Source organism: Opisthorchis viverrini (genome assembly GCF_000715545.1).
Source record: "Opisthorchis viverrini unplaced genomic scaffold opera_v5_7, whole genome shotgun sequence".
Lineage (NCBI taxonomy): Eukaryota > Metazoa > Platyhelminthes > Trematoda > Opisthorchiida > Opisthorchiidae > Opisthorchis > Opisthorchis viverrini.
The window spans coordinates 1,240,221-1,260,477 of NW_008751663.1; the positions used below are offsets into that span (position 1 = coordinate 1,240,221).

The 20,257-nt window shown below is 43.0% G+C and overlaps 2 protein-coding genes across 2 annotated transcripts; one reads left to right on the forward strand and one right to left on the reverse strand.

Moving 5' to 3' along the window:
• Positions 1 to 10,582: 10,582 nt before the first annotated feature.
• On the forward strand, positions 10,583 to 10,924 carry T265_00706 (hypothetical protein; the record flags this gene model as incomplete). Its single annotated transcript, XM_009164555.1, has 1 exon — positions 10,583 to 10,924. One exon carries the CDS (start codon positions 10,583 to 10,585, stop codon positions 10,922 to 10,924), a length of 342 nt encoding a protein of 113 aa, XP_009162819.1.
• Positions 10,925 to 12,586: 1,662 nt separating this feature from the next.
• On the reverse strand, positions 12,587 to 19,666 carry T265_12612 (hypothetical protein; the record flags this gene model as incomplete). The annotated part of the gene is made up of 3 exons (XM_009164621.1): positions 12,587 to 12,667; positions 13,200 to 13,297; positions 19,609 to 19,666. Coding segments are annotated over 3 exons (237 nt in total), but the record flags the coding sequence as incomplete, so codon positions are not given.
• Between the last annotated feature and the right edge of the window lie 591 nt (positions 19,667 to 20,257).

The following is a 20,257-nucleotide window of genomic DNA, read 5'->3' on the forward strand; positions in this document are numbered from 1 at the left end:
CGACAAAGTCTATGCTATGGTCTAGTTTGTCCGGGACGAATCGTGTACGTATTGGTTGATTCAGATGATCGAAACGAGGTTCACTTTGGAAGCCACGGAATTGAAGCGCAGCGTGCAGAAGACGAATAACAGAGGCCAGAAAGGCAACAGCGTTCAAGTGGTGATGCTTTACGTTTTGCTTTAATTGTTCAAAGTGGGCATCAGGCCTTGTCTTAAAAACGGTGATGGAGATGAATTTACAAAGAGAATACGGACGTTTCATGGCGGTTTTTGGTATCTTGACCTAATGAGCACGTGAACTAGCTATCGAGGCCGACCTGGGTGTACGATCTACTAAAGTTTGGGTTATTCTGAGCATTATATGGTGTTTATTCGACACCCAGTTTGAATAGCTCTCGAGTTTTTATTCATGAAACATAACAGTATCTGGCAAAAGACTGAAATGAGCCCCCATTATTCAGTTGGGTTTGTACCTAGAGCCTTCGAGTTTCTCTAGAGGGCCAGACTGACCGCAGGCATCACTTGCTATACAGTTTCACACCAACTCTAACTTAAAATTGTTCTCACGACCAACTCTCGGGGCAGTTTTCCACGGGGAAGTTTTGTTTCCCATCCCTATGATGTGACATCGGAAATAATCTCCTTCTGTCGGTTCTTTGCACTATTATTCAGCTTAGGTGATGTAGGCTAAGCTTCTCCTAAAACGGATGCCTCCCAGTAGCCCCTCTCCTACTAGCCTGGGATGATGCCCCGTCATACTCGGACCTGCAATATACAAGGACCTAAAAGTCATGTCACCATAACCAACCCCTCCTAAAAAGCGAAGCGTTTTATCCGACGCTTCTGATTTGTTTTAATTTAGTAAAGTGCTCTCGGGGCAAAAGTAATACAGAATAATTTCGAACTATCTTGATTCCTAAAACAACCACCGGATGGCAAATTAAGCCATCATTTTTTCGCATTCTATTCCGTTCTGATCTGAACGGAATCATATTGTCCGGCAGGTTATCGCTACCGCGTTGGCGAGATAATCTACTGCTTGGATTTGATTCAGAAAAGTAGGGACAAACTCCATCAATCTTATCTTATTTGCGTGAGTGGTCACTGCCAGACTAGATGTAAGCTTGCTTGTTTGGTCGAACAAACTGGATTTAAGCCCAGTGGGCTGGTGTGGTAAGGGGACACTGAATTTAGTTAAGACTTTCCAGTCTAAACGATGTTTGCCAGTGCCTTTTGAACCGAGTGCACAAACTCGTTTGAGCTAACCGAACAAAGAATCCAGTGGTAACTACCCAAATATTCTCAATTTTCTGTATTTTCGCATCGTCTATGGTTCATTCTGCAGCAAAACCGTAATTTTTTTGCCTGATTTTTCCTAACTCACTGCCGGATAATTTGAACTTTGTGTGGGCTACGACTTTCCGATTTTCAGCCAATTTTACCTGCATTTAATGCAGAAAAGATGATTTTCATGACAGAATATAGTTGACATTTTCACTATGGTAGATGGAGATGTTCAACTTTACTAGTCGTAATGGAAGCAGACTGGAACCACACACGTTTCAAAAGGGACTTGACTCTTGATCTAAATCGGGCTCTGCGCTTGAGGAGGGAAGGACCAAGTTTGGAGTTTTCATGACAGAGAGCGAAGACGCTGAGGCAGCACCGCTTTGTGTAACTCGCCCAATCTGGAATGCCCTTTCATCCTTCAATGCTGCATAGCGCTAGCCTCACCCGATGCACTCCTGCTTTGTGGCTTGACCTTCCTTGCGCTAGCGGTCACTTTGTCGAGGATCATTGGTTTACGTGTGACTCAAATAGCCCGTATGTTAATTCTGACTGAAGAAGTAACCTTAAAAAATAAACTGATGGAACGGTAGATAGCATGACAGGGTATCCCAAATTGTACAACTAGGTGACCCATGCACCGCTAATTTTTCTACGTGAATGAGGCAGCTGTACAGGTTTTTCTCCGTTTTCAACGTAGGCTTGCTCAATTACAATATGAATTCTCTAGTGAAGTTTCGCAATTCTTTCACTATCTTAAAAATGAAATTATTCTTCCCGGAAGGAAGAATATCCCCACCGGCCATTCGGGCCTTCTACGCGAGAATTCATCATCCGAATGGCAGTCAACAAAAGATCACATGATGCAAACTAATTAATGTCAAACAAGGCAGTTCAACCTCAGAGCGATACCGACCAGTCATCCGTGTGCAATAGGCACAATGCTTCATAAGGAAGTCTCTAAACCCATTCCAAACGACCGTGTTGAAGTCCGATCAGCGTGGACAAACTCCACGATCATCTGAAAGCAAGAGTGTTAAATTGTCGTGCACCATGTGCGCACGGATTTTTGACCGCAGTAGTGGAAGACGTAGACAGTTTAATTGTTGTTGGTGCGAATGAATCCACCAAACATAATCCTTCCTATCTAATAAAAGGATGTTTCGTACTGGGTAGGATCCGACATCTCATGCATTCAGCGTCAACCTTGCAAATACATCTTTATTACCTGACCTTTGATCCCCTGCTGCGAGAATTTGTTTGGATACGTGATGGGGCATTTGTGATGACACCATTGTTATGGAAAGAAAGGACTGCCCTCCAAGAGCTCGGAGAGTTTCTGCAGAATAGGGATTCCATTTTTCGATTACCTCTTAAATAATTTGACCATATATTACATGTAAAACAATTTCGATGGCTGTATAAACATGAGTCAAGCATGGCTAAAGGTGTGGGTTGCGATTTTGTAGAGGTCATGCATCTCGACGAATAACTGGTCTTACTTAGCTCGTAGTTAAACTTGGTCTGGAAAGTCCCAATTAATTTGCTTGTCTTGACCCCTTATTACTTACGCAAACATGAATCTTTTTTCGCTGTCAAGAGATTCTAGGTAGAATGTGGCCACCACTCGACACAAGTAACATGGTCCAACGACTTTGCATCCTCGTTATGTCAATCAAAATGCAGTTTGTTTTCGTTCTTGGACAGAAGAGCATCACGACCGTATACACATGTTGCCATCCCGTGGACGCAGCCCATTTAAAAGACATCATGAGGGTGGATAGCACATGTATGACTCATGAAAATGGAAGATCGCCAGTGAACTTTCTTTCGTTACAATAATTAATAGGCCATTTTGTCTTCTGAAAGACAACTAGCTCTCATTAGTGTCACTGACTAATTACGATAAAAAAACGGGCTTATTTATTGAGAAAAGATTGGTCAAATGGGCACTTGCTTTATTCCTTTAGGATAAAAACTTGCTGATCACCCATCCTATGCCCGAATTTGGTCAGTGATAAGCAAGCCTCGCTTACAGCCGTGAGGATGTAAGTCATCTATTTTTTAACACGGACTTCATTCATATATTTTTATGCACCTGGTTATGGTCGAGGAAATCGCGCTCTTTTCTAGGTGAAACGAAGCCGCTCTCTTAGATGTTCTCTGGCTTGGTGATTTAGAACTAAACTATGACGCTCTGAAGTGTTTTGAGAGAAAACTGTCCTTAGCTGCAGAATGAAATTTGTCCAGAGAGCACAAATATTTCTAGTTTTGGAGTCCTTTTAGGGCTAGTATGTTCCTCCTCCAGCACAAATCAAAGTAAAAAAGATTTATATACAGGCGTTCATGTCTGGTGAACCCGATGTTGAAGTTTTTGTATTCAGCATTTGGCTAACACAAAAACAACATTAAAGACGTAAGCGAGACGAATATTTTTCAAAATTTTACTGGAGTTTGATTGGAGTAGATTCATCACGCGTTCAAAATTTGCTTTTGTTATGATTGCTGGAATCAAATCTAACTACCCGTATGAATAAACGTTCTGTAAGGTGAGTCTAATGCAATAATGGTAAGTTGAAAGCATTTCTGCTGCCTAAAGTGTGTCTTGGTGGCACAAATTAGTCGTGCATTGGAACAAAACGGTTGGTATCCATTGGTCTCACATAACAGTGACCTTGCATCTCCCATGCATTCCCTTGTTGTGCAGTCATGGGTGTTAAACTGTTATCTCTGGAATAAATCAAACTAACTTTACATTCCACCCAATACATGCAGGCAATTCAAAATGTCAATGAATCCACACTCAGTTTGGCGTTTTGTTTACCAGATAATCTACCATGTAGTCCTCCATACATGCAAAAATTTAAGATTTGTGAACTCTGCCGCCGGCACTCATGTCGAAATCAACGTTAGTCTTAGTCTTCACGAGGGTATTTAAGTCAATAGACACTCCCGCATCGCCTTACTGATCACGTTTTTCAAAGTTTACTGGTGGTACAGATATGCCAAGTGTTATTACTGATGTTCCCAAGCAGACCGCAGTGTATTTGTTGTCCACCACACCATCCATTTTAGATTAAAGTCTTCCATTACCGAATGCTAGAGAACGGATTTTGGATGTCGACGTTTATTGGATTCGATTGCATTAACATGAAAATGAGTGCTACTCACAATGAAGAGCACGGTCTCCTGATCTCACCACGGAATGGAGTGAACCAACAAACAATGGCGGTTTCGAGGGCAACTCAGAATTCGTAAATAAACTGATGTAGCCTTGACAACGATTTGCGAACCCGTGCTACGGAAAAGACTATTTGTTGCACATAAGTTTAGTGGGGTATTGGTGAGAATTTAGGGAAACTATGCATTACATTTGGTGGAGATAAGCTGCAAACTTATGGGAAAACTGCACTATGTAGCACGCATTCACGAGTTGCAAGTTGTAATGTGAAGAGGAGCGGCAGAGGGCGATTAAAGCGAATCACGTTACAATGCTATATGATATTCATCAATGTAAGTCTGATAAGGGTCAACTTCAGTGTCATGCAAACATTGATACAGGGAGACAAAAAATCAAACCACCGACGTGTTCCAGTATACTTTTTACTTGTTAGATAATGCGTTTAGACTATCCCGTCTGCCCACTCCAAATCGGTCACATCAAGGCTGGTTTATACCACTAGCTCACTAGCTGGACCATCGGAATACCGGTCCTGCAGTATAAATTCAAGGCAGTTGAAGGAAGGTTCAGCGAAATGGGTGATGCGAATGTCGGTGTATGAATCTTGGATCAGGTTGGGGAACAACGCTAGAGAACGCCGTAATGTGTGCAGGTGATGGATCGAAGACATAATGACTTTCTTAAACGTGCAACAAACACTGGTGCTCTCAGGACGTTGGCAGTAATATACAAGTTTGGCTAAACTATTTACGCTGAGTATTGCTTCCACTGGTCACCTATGCGCAACGCCATCAATACCTATTTCATACCCAATAAGTTTTACTATGCGCCAAATTTTGTTGAGCAAAGTAACCCGAGCAGCGAATGTTTGGTCGATGGGTTCTGTTTGTGTTAGGATCTTCGTAAGAGACAGATTACTGTTTTCCGGCAGCCCAAAAACGCTCGAACACATTTACAGAAAGATTAATTATTTGTATCAGGGATTTTCACAACCGTTTTTCCCACCTGAACACCACCCAATGCACGTTCTGGTTAGCTCATTCATTTGTTTTCTGGGTTTGTTGTTCGGTTGAGAGTGCAACGTCAATACTCTACGGGGAATGGGTGGAACATACACACTTCGTTATTTCTAAACATTATGCAAGGATTGCCGCCAACGTGGAAGTGATTATGAAGTAGTTTTAGATTTGGTGAGGTTACTATTGGTTGATCTGAGGGTTGTTGATCTGCTTGCCAGATTTCGCAGCTGGGTTGCAAAATTTCCACAACCAGCCCGGGGGATACCAGTGGTGCGTGATTGGGTGTGTATTCCTTCTCACGCCCATACAATCAATATAATCGGTCACATCAGGAGGTGTACGGCACTCGCTATAAACCATTTAATGGCGAGCAGATACGCATGAATGATCCACACAATCACTTAGCAATGTGACTGCCAGCTAGCTAACACTCCCGGCGAACAGCTTAAAATCCACCTGATCTGCAGCCAGTACGCCGCCTCTAGAAGGATTGGACCTATGCTCCAAACTTAATCGTAAAGTGGTAGTACACGAACAATCTCTGCTCAACCTGAACGCAGTGTACTTTGCTGATAAACCGGACAGTATTATGTGTAAATAGATAGAGTGTTTTGAACTGTTGCGGAGAATCTTGGCAGCTGTGTGCTATCTTTGAAGTGCTTTTGGTACCCCACTCTCATGCGGAACTTGTTACTCTGTTTATTGATTGAGGAAACATGAAAAGTTCGGAACTATTAAATGGCTATGGCGTTCCTAAATTAAGCCTGTATGAAATGTCCACTGCCTTAACAAGCCCGAAATACAACCCTGAAATGGCCTATAAAAAGACGAGACTACCATTTCAACAGAGGACTGTCGTTTGCTTTAAATTTTAGGAAGTCTCTGCGGTTGTGCAGTACTGCTCAGATGTCTAGATATGTAGATCAGTCATATTATAAAGGGACTATCCGTGACAGTGTCCCCACTACGATGGTGTGATTTGGACTGTGCTACTAATTTGCGTGTTTAGTCAATTCCAGGATTCGAAATAGCCAGCGAGGAACTGGCATCTCCTAAAGTTTCGTGAGATCCTCATTGCTGATGATTTTCAGTTAGGACAATACAGCCATATAGTACTCCTCGGCTTTTTGGCATAGATTGGTTTTCCTCATATAACGAAAACTAAATTGGGTTATTTGGTTGGCCTGAAGAAATCCAGAATGAAATCAGGGTGATGAATGGTATTTCAGCTTACAGTAGCAAGACTAACCCATAGCCACTTGTGGGGCTCTACTTAAACTAGACAATACTTTGACGGTTCCTCGATGCAGCGGAGCTTCAAAATTCAACTTAGAACCGCGAATTTTCAACAGTACGTAGGGCGTTTACCGCAATTTAAGACCCCACGGTCTGACTGTTCTCACTAAACATCATATTTTGACTTCAAACGAAATCGAATGCATTTCAGAAGGATTGGCATACAGTGAGTTACAGTTACTGCCAATTAACGATACGGAGACTCGGAAACTCACTAGGCACTTTTTCGACTACTTGTAGGTATCTGTGGGATTCGTGAAGTGTGTATCCACATTAGTCTCGTTTGAGTGGGCCTTCATCTGTTCAGGTGTGATTATCCTATTCACCTCGCGGAGTACCGGCAAAAGTCCCGTCAAAAGTCCAGAGTTCAAATTCAGGCTGAGCCCATGATACATCACCACCAAAGGACTTTATTAAGAGCTTAACTCGGCTAAACTTTCAGGATACAATGGACTTTTTCATATCTGTTACGGTGCTGGAAGAATTGAGAGGATACGTTGTGGGTCTAAACGCGTATCATGTATTATGTTGTGGAATATCAACGGACATCACGCTCTAGAGTGATTAACAGACAGAACGGAGCTACACTCGACACCCCATGCTTGACTCGAGACAGTGCTAGGCCCTGCCGCTGGGGCACACTGACTTTCCGTTTGCCTGGAGCCATGGTCTACTCGAAATTACTGTGGCAGCACACCACCCAAAACTTTCCTCTCCTTTTTGTCTTTGTTCCAAAATAGGTTTTCTTAAAATTACTAATAGTTATTTGACAATGGTATCGGGGTTTCAACAATGATATCTGGTCCAGCACATACTTTCAATAAAGCGACCATTCTTTCTGATTGACAGAGTGATAAAATCTAGTTTCTGAAAACTTTACCTAAAATTATCCAGATCGAACACATTCCGTGGGTGAATTTCTCTCGTGCTTCCCTCGATCACCTACTTGTATACGTAATTAACACTTACCCATTGAAAAATCAACGACATCAACTTACCTGCCTCAATTCTTCACATCTCACTGAGTTCCATGTGTGATAAAATGAAAAACTGGGTGGGACCGCATTACACCTGACCGGAATTAAGCGAGTGGACATGCGACATCACGCATGAGTTGACATGGTGTCCGGTAAACCTCACCTTCACTATTTGCTGACTGAGCATAACAGACACGAATATTTTTTGTCTACTTGTCCTTGTGGGAACATTGGTAGGAACATCCGCTGTCGCATACGTGAGCGACGCGTTCACTAGTGCATAACAGTTGATTCTTGTGGTTATTTCTAACCCAGAAGGTTTGGTCGCGATGGTTTGTGTTTCTAGGTTGGAGTGAATGTGCTGGTCGCATTTATAACAGATAATAGGAAAGTGGGAAAACCAATGTATTCAGAAAAAGCGTGGTAAGGGTATTGTTACTTCTGTTTGTCTAGTTCACTTGTTCAATTTTTTCTGCGAAACGCGGCGGTGTCTAAACGGCAGTGTTTAGCTCTGTTCAGTGTACCAAAGTCGGAGACATGTGAAACGTTGTGCAACAAAGTTTCAGACCGGTTCGAATTTCACTTACCTAGATGTTGACGCGGTTAGTGAGCCTTGTAAACTGTATCATATCCAGAAATTTGTGACCCAAGTTCGCAGGATGAAACCTCGGTTATTTTTGAAGAGCATGGTCACAAACATCAAGAGTGAATGCAAGTGATGAATGCGAAAGGGCAACAGGAGAATATGAGATAAAAGAGTGAAACGTCTCATTCGAAGTCATGCCACCAACAGTTCCAGTCAGATAAGATGAATCCCAGTGTATGTAAGAGTTTTTGTATGGAAACACGCATCTAAAAACCAGCAACCGAAGAAAGGACAAACAATGTTGAATGTTCTTCAAGACGCGGTAAGCGCTAGCACACTCAAGACTCGCACATCAGGCACAAAATGTCCGTCATACTCTGTCCGGTGAGATTAAATGGCAAAAATGTACCCTCAACGCCGTATGCCACGCATAAAAGTGTCATGCAGCGTTGAAATTATCTGTTAACAAGCGGAAATATTCCCATTTTCACATGAGAAATTATGGTTCAACTTGACTGGGGATAGTGACGTTGCATTCTGTCCGCATACAAGTTGTTGATTTACTTGTGACTAGGTGTCTAATAGAGGTAGAGTCTCAAATCTCCTTAGCGATTCACAGATTTCGGAATACTGATTAAGATTCCCAACAAAGATGATAAAAAGTTACGGTGACTCTTGTCTCTGGAGCATAAACTGACCCTACGTTCAGAGAGGAATACTAACCGGAACTGCAAATTCTTTCTACTCTCTCTAATGTATAATCTAACGCCTAAAAGACTGTGTATTTTAACTAATTGGTCGGAAACTAAGCTTGTGTTAATTTCGACTATTCGCATTTAGTATGAAGCACAAAACCGGAAATGTGAATTCGTGATGGTAATTTCCTGTAACTGTCTGATTACCGTACCATCAGTCCCACTCTTGCCGTGGCCTGATTACTCTGATTGGTTCAAATTATTAGAAGGGATCGCTGGCCAGGAGTAGCGCTGTTAAAACAGTTTATTCACAGTCTCTCCTCAGCCTCATTGGAAGTTGAACTTCGGTTGTTCTACATACCAGGCAACCTGGCTGGCAACTCCATCAGCTAACGCTGGACTCATCTGGACCGTCATGCCTGGCCATTCGAATGCATTTACGCTTAACCCATACGAGTGGTCCAAGGGATGGCCCAGCACTATTGGTCGATGTCACAGCTGGACGGATGCCCACAGCTGTGAGAAGTGTTGGGTTGACTGATCCACAAGTGGACACATACCGGATCGTCGTTCGAGATGTCTAGAGAAGTCACTTGTGAGCATGCTCCCCTGTTCAATCCTGATAATCCAGTTCCGCCCACTGCATGCTGGTGAGGTAATGGCGACAAGTTCGACTAGGATGACACCTAATCGAAGTTTCTGGTTTCGCATAAGGCCGATATTGAGCAATTCGGGTGATCTCAAACCGAAGCAAAGCCGGAATCTACTGATTTAGAATAAGGAAAGTTTTCCTGGCAGGATGTCCTTATCATCATTGACAACAATAAAGTAATACATACTGGTGCTTAACTCTCAGGACGCGAGAGATATTCACAAATGGCCTAAGATTAGCCACATATAGGGTTTTAGCTGTCTGCAACAAACTTCTTAGGGGACAACTGATGGCGGGGACAGACTGCCTCGCTAATACATGCCACCGACAACCACTCACTAAAACAATCCTCATTCCCCATCAGGTCCGCCGGCATTCTGACAGGGTATTCGTGGTACTACTTAACTTGCAAGTGACAAAGCTGATTGTTGATCAGGTGGCTGTTGATCTGTTCGCCGAGCTTGGCAATTGTCTTGCAAACGTTTCGTCACCATACGAGGAGACATCATCAATGCGCAAGCCAATTGCCAAGCTCGGCGAACAGATCAACAGCCACCTGATCAACAATCAGCTTTGTCACTTGCAAGTTAAGTAGTACCACGTGACAAAGCTGTCACACTGAAAGGTTTGATTTCGTCTGTCTCACTATCCAGCTGGTCTGACATGTTGTGCTTACGCACTGTATAAACTAAATGGGATACCTGTACAGACGTAATACGTTACTTAATACACTGCTTAAAAACACCATATAAAAGCGATTCAGCTGGGCTCCAGGTGAGTCTGCCAGCAAAACTGAATTGGTGCGTAAATTAGTGTACCTCACTGAATGGAATACTGTTCCGGTATAACGAAGGCTTACCCTTTTTCGTTTTGACAGAGTGGAGAAATCATGTCAATGCACAATCCTGATTCCCATTTGGGCAACAAAGGCACTGCCGGGGACTTGTCCGGATCACCACATGCAGACCCGCCGGCGATTCATTTCCAACCACAGTTTGGCTATGTTGCATACACGTGCCAACCGTTGAATTCCCCTGAATCGTTTGAACTGTTACCTCCAAATATTCAAATGGACTCACCCTTCCTGCATTCCAACTGTCTTGAGGAGCGAGCTGATGACTATTCGAGGGAATCCTGTGGAATGCGTGAAACGTTGTCGTATGGTAATCCGAAAGATCTTCAAGAAGCACGCAGTACGTTCAACCTTAAGCAGATCAATGTTGCTAATTAAATTTTTATTGATCAGTTTATTCTCCAAAGCTCTGAGCTAATTTAGCCCGGGTGACTTGCGTTGAATGAGTAAATGAGCATAAAATTTTAATTAAGCCCTGCAGAAGAAAATCATATCACCAGCGCTTTGTTTCTGTTGGTGATTTGAAGGTGATTTGATGACTTGATTATGGAACGTGCCCAAGTTGCCTTATGACGTAAGAGCAAATGTGGGTAGTTGTAAATTTCACCAGTCAGGAAGAGATGTCTTCTATTGGGGAGACCGATTAATGATACAAACTGGTGGAAAATCCTGAGAACTGTTTATAAAAGACTTTCTTTTTGCCAAAGGGAGTTTTTTGTCCGAAGAATGAGTCATCCCTGTGCCAATGCCCGTTTTCCATTTACCCAGAGTTACAGAATGAACAATCGGTTTCAGTGCGAGTGATTTCCGCAACCTTGCTGGGTTACCGAAGCAATTTTCCCAAGTGGAACCAAGCATGTTCACATACAAACTTATCTGTAGTTTGGAATTCTGAGGTTCCTTTATCTAATGAATGCAAAAACAGAAATGTTGGGGGGCCCATTTCGGTCCAGCATCATTCATCAGTTTATCGGTGCACCACAGAGGTGAGTGAGGAAATTGGGATTAAGGAGGATGGAGTAAATGGTAGTGCGGAAGTAACTAGTTGTGTAGTAGTATGGTAAAACGTAGTACGCTCTATTATTGTACAGTAGAGTTTTTTGTACTCTGATGCAGTGTGGTATAGATAGCATATTTTGGTATGATACTGCGAGGTACGCTGCGGCACGATGTGGTCTAATGAGGAACGGTGTGGTGTAAAATATAGCATAAAATGGTTCAGTGGGTTATCACGTTTGCGTCATTATGCTTGGCGCTACCAGCTGCATATTCTGTACGGATTAGTCGCACTGTGACAAACGAGGTGTCCGACGAAATTCATTCCAAAGTCTGTATCTTAAAAAAGATCTGGTTTAGCCTAAGCACTTCGCTCACTTTGGGGAGGTTTGCGGGTGACCTGAAATAATGCTTACACAGGTCAGGCGTCCTAAGTGTTCTCATTGGTTGTCATTGGTTTTCCTTCTCTTGTTTCACCCAAAAGATCAGAGAGACAGTTTGAAGCTCAGAGATTGAACAAATTAGATAACCTCTGAGGAGTTTGATTTGGATGGCTTAATGAGGCTTTTCTTGTCAATGAGTTTTAGCAGATGTTACCGCCCTGTCTGACTTTATCTATTTTTGTTGTAAAACATGACGATAGCTTTCGGTTTTAGCGTCTGTTTCGACCACTTTGGAAACATATCGTCGCAAACCAATCAAATCAAATTGTTGTCCACGGAGCATGAGAGGGGCAGTGAATTGCACGCTTTTGCATTGAATGAATAAGATGTGATAACCCAGCCTTGACTGTCCACGCTAGCCAAACAGTAGAAACGATGGACGTAAAAACGTACTTCACCGAACATGTGCTTCGGCCGCCCTACGAGATAAACCAACCGGTTTGGGAGTTGACCAAGCTACCGCATTCCTTACCGGCAGCAGACATCTGAAAGTATCGGTTGCATACTTTCCATATAAGCAACCCAATACACAGATAACTGGCCCGCACGAAAGACTCACCCTATCTCAATTAACCTATTAAAATATGTCTACAAGACTCACCTGGAACCCAGCTGAATCTCTCGTTTGTGATGTTTCCAGGCAACTGAATGTGCTACACCAGGCCGCCTCATGTTTCAGTCGCTACTAGTGATTCATCTGTCACGTTCACGCGTTAGCTAGGAACACTCGCGTCAGCCCTGACGATCTGCATGGCTTGTCGCCGAATCTAGACATGTATGCACAAATGCATGATGCTGAATCAGCGGCCATTCGAATGACATTTTCGCGCGCCAGTGGGTCTGACAGTGTTGACTTTTCAGTGGTCTGGCTTGGCCTAATTTACCACGCAAAAGTCAGTCAAGTATCCCGAACAAAACTTCGCTTGCCAATTCAAAAATGCATAAAAAGAGGCATATGCGCACAGTCACAGGTTTCACGACAGCTATTAACTTTACGCCAGTCGCGACCGACAAGACAGCTTGTTGACCATTTAAGAATTGGTTCCACGCTGTTCCCAGACGTGCCTTTTAATAATCCGAAGTGAACTCTGACTTGTTATTTGAAAATATCTGTCACCTTTTGGCTAACCATGGTGGTCATGCTGTAACTTCAGTCATTTGCTCCATAATGCAGACCACCCTCGGTGGCCGAAACGTCGGACGTTTCCACTTACCTCATCCATAATGTAGTAACCAGCATGCTTCAGTACACCGTATTCCTCAATGAAGTGTATTGTACAGCAGATTTCAGTGTAGAGTGGAAAAAACTGCCCTGGAAGGAGCTATGCAGAGAAAAAACACTTTTTGACTCAACAGTTATTGAACTTTACAGAGTAAAATTTACACAGGAACAATGGAGCTATTTCCGGATTCGAGATGGTTTGTAATCGGAATTATGGCGCGAATGGGGGAAAAATAATTTACGCCTGTTCAAACCCCATTCCTTGAAGAACACGAAGGTTTGAACGAAGTTTACAATAGCTAACATCAATGGGCGATTGCACTACATTTATTTGTAGCCTCAGGGGTTATTGAAATCAATCCAATAGACTACGACAGGTTTCATCCTACTTGGGGCTGACCAAGTAGGCGCAGTACCAGATTTTCCGCCACCTTTGTGTCCCACTTGAAGTTAAATTAGAAAACAATCTAATTGGGGTTCAAGTAGAACATAAGGTTGAAGGAAACTCGGGGACTGCGCCTACGTGATGAGCCCCAAGAAGGGGGAAGCCAGTCGTGGGCTGTCGTTCATGCCGTAGAGAAAGGTGTCCTCGTTCGCGTCCGTAACAAGGGCAAAGATGCATCCGGGAGCTTCAAGGTTGCCGAGAAGGCCGCGTTTGCTAAGACTAAGCCCGTCAAGAAGCTCAAAGTACTCAAGGCTAAGAAACATCAATGGGCGATTGCACTACATTTATTTGTAGCCTCAGGGGTTATTGAAATCAATCCAATAGACTACGACAGGTTTCATCCTACTTGGGGCTGACCAAGTAGGCGCAGTACCAGATTTTCCGCCACCTTTGTGTCCCACTTGAAGTTAAATTAGAAAACAATCTAATTGGGGTTCAAGTAGAACATAAGGTTGAAGGAAACTCGGGGACTGCGCCTACGTGATGAGCCCCAAGAAGGGGGAAGCCAGTCGTGGGCTGTCGTTCATGCCGTAGAGAAAGGTGTCCTCGTTCGCGTCCGTAACAAGGGCAAAGATGCATCCGGGGGCTTCAAGGTTGCCGAGAAGGCCGCCGTTACTAGGCCTAAGCCTGTCAAGAAGCCCAAAGTAGTCAAGGCTAAGAAACCTGCAGTCCCGAAGACGCCCAAGGCTGCAAAGAAGCCGGCCAAGCCAAGAGCCAAGACCCCGTCAAAGCCAAAGGCCGCCAAGAAACCTTGTGAGTAGTTTCCTTTATGTAAATTATAAGCAGTTTACGAAATAAACTGATTTGAAGGCTAGATTGCTTCGGCGACAGACTCAGCTGGACAGTATTATAAGAGATTTAGCTGGAACATAACTTTGGATATTGTCATTTGCTGAATTTCTAGTTTTGTATCAAATCCTTCTTCCTTTGAAAAGCTATGCGAATCAGCTGGGGCTGTTCGTGAATTCTGAGTGGGTTAGACCCTCTACTCGGCGTCCGACCTGCTGCAGTAGACCGTCGAACTTTAAAAAACATTGTTGGACCATCTCTTGCCCAAGATGGAAACATCTTGCACAAATCATTGTTCTATCGACCTTCATGCCTGCGTGTCACTGATCTTGTCCTCTCAACATAACAGTGACATCTTATACGTGCGCTATCTTGTACCTGCTCTGTCCTGCTTTGCTAAACACTGTAATCCTCACTTCTCAGTGGACTTTACCAGATTTTTTAACACAGACTAACAGACTAATGTGAAATGGATCCATTCGTACAATGATCTTATCTCTCATGTCTCGGTCTGTTTCGAATGATTGGAACTCGATGTATTTCAACATAAAGTCACCCACAGATGACCTGATAATTATACACTGGGTTGATTTTCTCTGCGTTATCCCAAAGTAATGAATCGTCCTGCTTGCTTACCAGAAGACTCTCCCAGGGGCTTCGCGTAGATAAACAGTCGTTGAATTTTTTCCTTATTATGACCGAGTTGCTCCATCGGGATACATCTTCACATACTAATAATCTTTTTTAGTCTTCATCTGGTAGCGGAAATTTATTACTGCAGGATGCATATCAAGATCTAACGATGAAGATACGTTTATGGATAGTGTGGAATAATTTGGGAATTTTCAGTTCACTGTCAGTTCTGCAAGTGAAGCTATCCTGTACCGAGAAGGCAAGAAGCACTCGACGGTTGTTTCGCCCTTGTCGGAGATCGTCAGCAATGCATATCTCACAAACTTCCAGGACTGTGCGAACTCTCGACCTCTCAGCTGGTATTTCAAGACTGAATTGTTTGACTGTGTATAGCTGACCCGCAGTGTGTTTGACTCGCACTTGGGATGCCCAGAAAGGATGAAACAGCCGCGCAGTGCTTCTCGGCTTTTTGGCATAGGTTGGATTCTGTTACAGGAGAAAATCTCGATCAGAAAACGAATTTATCTTGTTGATACAATGGTAAGTTGCACACCATGATGGTACAAGAGTTGGTACAGCCCCGAGGACCAACAACAGTCACAGTATTTTACTGTCAGGTAAAATAGGCGCGGCATTGTAGAGAGAACCTTAGATTCTTGAAAAGATAATCCCGGCTAGAGAGTGATTTGGATTCACGGAATTCTACATAGAAACCTTATTTTCTTTTTCCAAAGGAATATTTAGTATGCGCACGGTCAAGTTTTGCCTAGCTGACTGCCAGATATGCAAAAACGCTCAGCTTATATAACTTATTGGACCTAGAGACACTTCATGTTAAGAAATCGCTATTTTGTGACAGAGCTTTTGGCAAGAATGTTAAGAAGTCATGACCTGAGTCTGTAAGGGTTTCATAGTACAGTTAATGGTTCTGTGATATCACTTAAGAAGGTCTTGAGGGTTCGTATTGTCAAATTAAGACACTTGGGATGTGCAAAGGTAGATGTACTGTCATGAAGGAAACTACTCATAAGGTTGCTGAAAACTCTTCGACAATCCACGACCGCTTTCTTCCTCCTAAGAGCTCATCGGGTAGGTTCAGTCACCGAGTTTCCGTCAACTTATGTTCTACTTGAACCCAAGCCGGACTGACTTCGACAAATAGTTTCATTTGCAAATCAGTTTGGCTTTCAAGGAATATTAAAGTGAATCTCTTGTTTATAATGTTCTTCAACTGAATGTGCTGCACACGGGCCTCCTCATGTTGCAGTTGGTACGATATTCGACATATCGCACTGTATTTTCATAAAGGAAATTAATGACAGGGTTGTGTCTTTTCACTGTTTCAAACCAAGTCACCTTGCGGTAAAAGGTTCACGGACAGACTTTTGCAGCAAACTTCTCAAAAGTGTTAGATAGAGGCTTACACGAGAAATTCATTAGGTTTAAAAAATCTCCTAGGACTGCCTCTGTTCGACCGATAAATTTATAAGGTGGTTTTAGCTGAGCGACCTCACGAAGAACTCTAGATGACGTAGACGGTACCGTCGATTTTCCAGGAACTTTCAAAGTCTTCCTAATTCTTCATGCTTTTTAAACTCTGTATCCTTACGAAACAAGTATACGTCAATCCCAAAGAGGCCATCAGTTGCTAGGGATGTGAATATGCTTATATCGGTGCCCGACGAAATGGTCAGCTATCCAAGCAGGAGAAACGGAAGCCTAACGTCAATATCTCGTTTCCGTTGGATTTCAATTCAAGCGAGCCTAATTGGTCGTCAGTTCACTACTATCATTGCTTACCGAATGAGGTTGTACTTGACTTCTTTCTTCGCATTCCTCTGGGCGCTTGAAGAATTCAGGCAAAGAATGTGTAAAGTCGCTTCTTGGTCATGTTGTGACAGTCCACGGGCGTTCACGTTGTGTTGCACCGACCTGTCTACACAAAGTATTGTACCTTTCTTTTTTGTAGGTACTCCTTGTGGTGTATGCATTGTATGTATGCATGTATGTATTTTGATGCTAGCTGCAGCTCCCCGGGTGCAACTTCGCGTTCCTGCTGAAACGTTAAGTGTTTGTTTTGACATCCACGATATTTTTGGATTTGTAATCAGTGGACAACTGAGTAATGGCTTTCAGTGATTCACCCAGGTTAACTGGCCTATTGAACGAAGAAGCGATGGCAACCAAAGCACAAGAATCTTCCCTGCAAAAGAACAGAGCAACACAGGTTGTCTATTACGTGGCTATTCACTCCTCATCAGTCATGATTACTTCGGTGTATATCGAACGCCTTTGACGCGACTCTTGCACTAAGGATTTCGAAGTTAAATTGGTGTGAATCTTTCGAAAATTGGCTGAGTCGATGTTCCTGGGAACAGTTTACTCACTGATTCTGAATTTCTCTACCACGATTGTGTTGCAGTGTCCAATTCAGCGCAAAATTCCTTAGGGAAAATGTCGGTGCCTCCGTTTTTGCTAGTCTACCTACACGGTAGTCGTTTATGGATATATGAAATAGAACATTACTGTTAATTTTTCCAGCAGTTAAGATGGTCCTTATCTGTGTTAGTATTCACTAGAATGTGCACCTATCTTTTTTCAAAATAGAAGATGATGTTTGCGATCGAATGAAATCACGCACTACTCTTTGCTTAAACCGCGTTATCTGCTAGAAAACAACTTGTCTTGCAATATAAATATTGGAATGCGGCTGCAAAAGTCCACACATTTCCAAAATCGTTTCCCACAGAAAAGAAGGAAACTATTCTCCCCAATGAGATGCTGCTGCAAGAATAGCCTAGCTGTCTTCTTGGAATATCAAGTAATAGGGAGCTTAACGAGCTGACTGACTGGTCTCCAGCTGATGCAGACCATCCTCACATGAAGGGGTTTACTGGCGGCAACTTTCTGAAATAAAACGTCGATGGCTGATTTCTTCACATTCTATAAATGAACGAAACGTTCCGTGCTTTGCACCTAGGAAAACTAACCGTACCTGCCTTAGATGGCTCTCATTTAGCAGGAGAGAAACCGGTGCGAATGTGCAACGCGAACTACGAACAATATGGTCGAAACCAGACACCACCTCTTCAACACAAAACTCGCTTTTTAAACAACGGATTAAACGTTTGTCAGATCACGATTGAGTGCCAAAATTTGACTGGAATATTCCGCCGAATTCCCCAGTTAGACGAATTTTCACAGCATCGCCTTGGTTGCGTAACTGATGAATTTGAAGACATGGTTGCATGAGAAAATTTCTTGATATGTAGCTGAAGTAGGCCAAACATTGTCCAAAATCCAACAAGCAGGCTTTGAACTTGGTTCACTAAGCTTAAATATCATGTGACAATGCTGCCCTTAAATAGTTCAATGCAAAATTCACGCGTTGTAATTCACTTTTATTGTCCCATTGTGCCGTATTGCGTGTTTTCCCTCCTAAAATCCCTATTTTTCCCCATTTTTCGCCCCCACCAGCCGAGAAATCAGTTTGGTCCACCTAGCTGAGAGTAGGCAAATGACGCAGATTACAAACCATAACCAGACACTATTAGGGAAATTGTTCAGTCGGCGCCAGGATGCCGTGCAATTATGTCTGTTTAATGATTTTTTAGCTGGTAGCGCTCTCAGTGACACACTACTTTGACGAAATGAATGAATTCAAACCATCGAGTGAGCGCCTTATCCCACCCATCTGACCACCGTTTGCAGTTAACGCAGCCGGGATATTCGGTCACGCATTTGTCTGTTTTCATAGTATGCATTCGAATTTTTTTAGCTCGCTCTCAGTGACACACTACTTTGACGAAATGAATGAATTCAAACCATCGAGTGAGCGCCTTATCCCACCCATCTGACCAGACCACGCAGTTAACGCAGCCGGGATATTCGGTCACGCATTTGTCTGTTTTCATAGTATGCATTCGAATAAACTACCACTATCGCCAGTCACTATCAGATCTGGGTGTAAGCATTTAGCCTCCAAAGTAATCAAATCTTTTCTGCCGAGTTAAAAAACACACTCATGCACATGGGGCGAAACAGTTTGATGTGCAAATGTAAGGGCTCCGGGTTTAGAACGAACTGACCCATCAGTTTCCTAACTATCAAGTGATGTTTTTATGACATGTGCGCGTCAAACCATGGTTGTTGTGGTTGGACAGGCTTCATCTCTAATCGACAAACTCTCTGACAAACTGTCTAAACCATTATGCCGGTGACCTTGTAGAAAATAACTGATGAAATTTTGAATCCAAGTTTGGCAGTTTAACAGCTCTGATTGGTCCACATAGTTTGTCCAAGAGCTAGGCATCAGGAACCGATCTGACATACTTGAGGTAACACATCACTTCAGCTGACCGATAAGCATGCACTTTGAGTTTCAGATTTTGGTAACGGTGCGCCCCTTTCAGATAAAAACGCTCGCTATTGTGTAATATATCTTTTGCGTGAGAATAAGTTTAACGACCAGAGTCTGCTGATGTCAGCGAAATGCACTCATTTGCACACTTATTTGGTTTTTCGAGAGACTCACCTGGCGCCCAGCTGAATCTATCGTTTGTGATGTTTCTAGGCAACTGAACGTGATGCATCAGGCCGCCTCATGTTTCAGTCTCTACGATATTCGAAATATGTACAGCAGCAGCACATTCAGTTGCCTAGAAACATCATCTGGGTCCCTGGTGAGTCTATCGCAAAACCAAATAAGTCTGCAAATGAGTGTATTCCGCTAAATTTACAGTGATCTTTGGTGGATTTAGTTAACTTATCGATCACAAAGCATTTCTGTTACCAAATGGTGAGCTCGTACGTTAGGGAAATTCAGTGAAATTCCACAGGAGAGTGTGATTTCAGTCAATGCTTACATTCACTGACAGTCAAGGAATTAAACTCATCACCGACGGTTCACGGTGATGTGATCACTTTTGCTCCGTGGTTGGTTAGCGGTTGACAAACGCCAAGTAACACGATGGCGCCCACAGAGAACCAGATAGGGGTTGGTACATATTTGCAAGATTCACTTATCATTCACATTGATCTGGGTGCCTAAAGTAAATTTAATCACCAAGACGTATCTCTCGCAAAATAAGGCTTCCAAATGCCCGACCTTATGAGTATCGCGATATCTCAAATATCGTAGCAGCTGAAACATGAGGTGGCCTGGTGCAGCACATTCAGTTGCC